The sequence below is a fragment of the Nelumbo lutea genome, chromosome 6, assembly GCF_056320005.1.
Source record: "Nelumbo lutea isolate HS-2025 chromosome 6, American lotus-T2T, whole genome shotgun sequence".
NCBI classification, from domain to species: Eukaryota; Viridiplantae; Streptophyta; class Magnoliopsida; order Proteales; family Nelumbonaceae; genus Nelumbo; species Nelumbo lutea.
In genome coordinates, this window is record NC_142689.1 from 64,921,342 (window position 1) to 64,923,129 (window position 1,788).

The following is a 1,788-nucleotide window of genomic DNA, read 5'->3' on the forward strand; positions in this document are numbered from 1 at the left end:
GCCACCCCCTAAAAAATCAGTGAACTTATCTCAACAGGGGCCAAGCCAAGAGGGAATTAAAATGATTAACTTTTCCTTTTCCTTTAAAGGGAAGAAGATAAGTTCATCAAAATCGTAAAATGATTCCAGCAATTAACTAGTGGTTTGTTTAGAATTGGAGTTGAACAGCTCACACTATTACAAATTAAACTCCAGTCAAGAATATTCATGGGTATGATCCGATGGATTGATAATTTTGCACATGAGAACATTAGCACTTAATCCTCTCTTTTTCTCTCTTCCTTGTTTTAATTTTGTGGGATTGTGTTAGGTTTTTTTTCTATTATAGTAGAAATCTATTATGAAGGGGAAAACAACAAGCTAATTAACCATTATCAAGGATAGATATTCTAGCCACCAAATCTTCTGAATGAACAACCTTTTTTTTTTTTTTGATTTCCAACAAATAGTTCAATTTATAAATCATATCTACTTGTAATATGTGGTAGTAATTATACAAATTAGACTAAAGAGAAAGCTAGATAGAGAGATTCCCACATAATAATCTCTTTCTTTCTTTTCTCCACCCTAATTTAGTTAGATGTTACAAGTAGAGCTTTTTATTTCATTTCCAGGCTTCTATAATCCAAAAGACCAGTTTTCAAGCCTAAGAAATCACTATTAGTGCTGGAATTACTGCAGATGCAGTCCTTACTATTCTGCAAGCCCAAGCTGCAAGGGAAACAAAGAGTTCTCCCCCCTCCACTCTTCAATGGCGTCTCGGGAGTATGTTGTTGATAAGGAAGGCTAATCTGAAGCTCGAGATTCAGGTCGGGACACCGCTCCACTCTCTGCCTTTTCTCTTGGTTACACTCGAGTCTTCCAATGCTGATGATCTTCGTTTCTTCTTTAGCAGCGGCGGTAAAAGATATAGTTCTGGCATCGGAAGCCGACTCGTTAAGAGGTCGATGGGTGGCCGGATCAATCCCTCGGCTCAGCAATTTCCTCCTTATATGGGTATTCCAATAATTCTTTATCTCGTTATCTGTTCTTCCCGGTAACCTTCCGGCTATAAGAGACCACCTGTAATATAAATTAAATTAATAAAATCATAAAACCAGTGAATATATACCCAGTTCTAAAGTTTCGATCGAAGAAAAGTCGAAGCTAGAAACATTGAATTAGGCTTACTTGTTACCCAGAAGACTGTGTAGTTTGATGATGAGCTCGTCTTCTTCTTCTGTGAAGTTGCCGCGCTTGAGGTCCGGACGTAAGTAGTTGATCCATCGAAGCCTACAGCTCTTGCCACAACGGAGAAGGCCGGCGGCCTTGGGGAGGGATCGCCAGCACCCCTCGCCATGTGCCCGGATGTGTGCAATAAGCCGATCATCTTCTTCTTTGGTCCATGCTCCTTTGTTAGTATGAGCTTTCTCACAGCAAGGAGACCTCCCCATTCAGTCTTACTACTTCTACTACTGCTTCTTGTCTTGTCGTTGCTGTTGCTGCTGTAAGTGGTGGTGATGAAGTTGTTGGTGGTGATTTGGTGCACCCAACTCGACCCTTGTGAGAACTTGAGACGGGGGATTGATATATAGGCTTAGGCTTTTGGGGAGAGAGAGAGAGAGAGAGATTAATTGCTTCTAAACTTGAGTTGGTGAGAGGTTAGGGGGGAATGCTTGGGGACTGTGTCCAGATGATATATAAACATCATAATGAAATTAGTTAAATGGTATAACTATCAGTAACCTTCAGGTAGGTGTGTAAAGTACTATTGTATTAAAGTAAAGTAAGACAACGTGTAATCCCTAA

At 40.1% G+C, this 1,788-nt stretch overlaps 1 protein-coding gene across 1 annotated transcript; it reads right to left on the reverse strand.

The window, feature by feature from the left end:
- Nucleotides 1-403: 403 nt before the first annotated feature.
- Nucleotides 404-1,579, reverse strand: LOC148849287 (MYB-like transcription factor 4). The gene is made up of 2 exons (XM_088948328.1): nt 1,171-1,579; nt 404-1,062 (listed from the first exon to the last, which is right to left on the reverse strand). Exons 1-2 carry the CDS (start codon nt 1,431-1,433, stop codon nt 600-602), a joined length of 726 nt encoding a protein of 241 aa, XP_088804454.1. The 5' UTR covers nt 1,434-1,579; the 3' UTR covers nt 404-599.
- Between the last annotated feature and the right edge of the window lie 209 nt (nt 1,580-1,788).

Excerpts from the sequence above, each read along its gene's own strand:
- LOC148849287 (XM_088948328.1), bottom strand. The coding sequence starts at position 1,433 with ATGGGGAGGTCTCCTTGCTGTGAGAAAGCTCATACTAACAAAGGAGCA. Across the intron at positions 1,063-1,170 it reads CACAGTCTTCTGGGTAACAA|GTGGTCTCTTATAGCCGGAA; the intron begins GTAAGCCTAATT and ends TTTATATTACAG.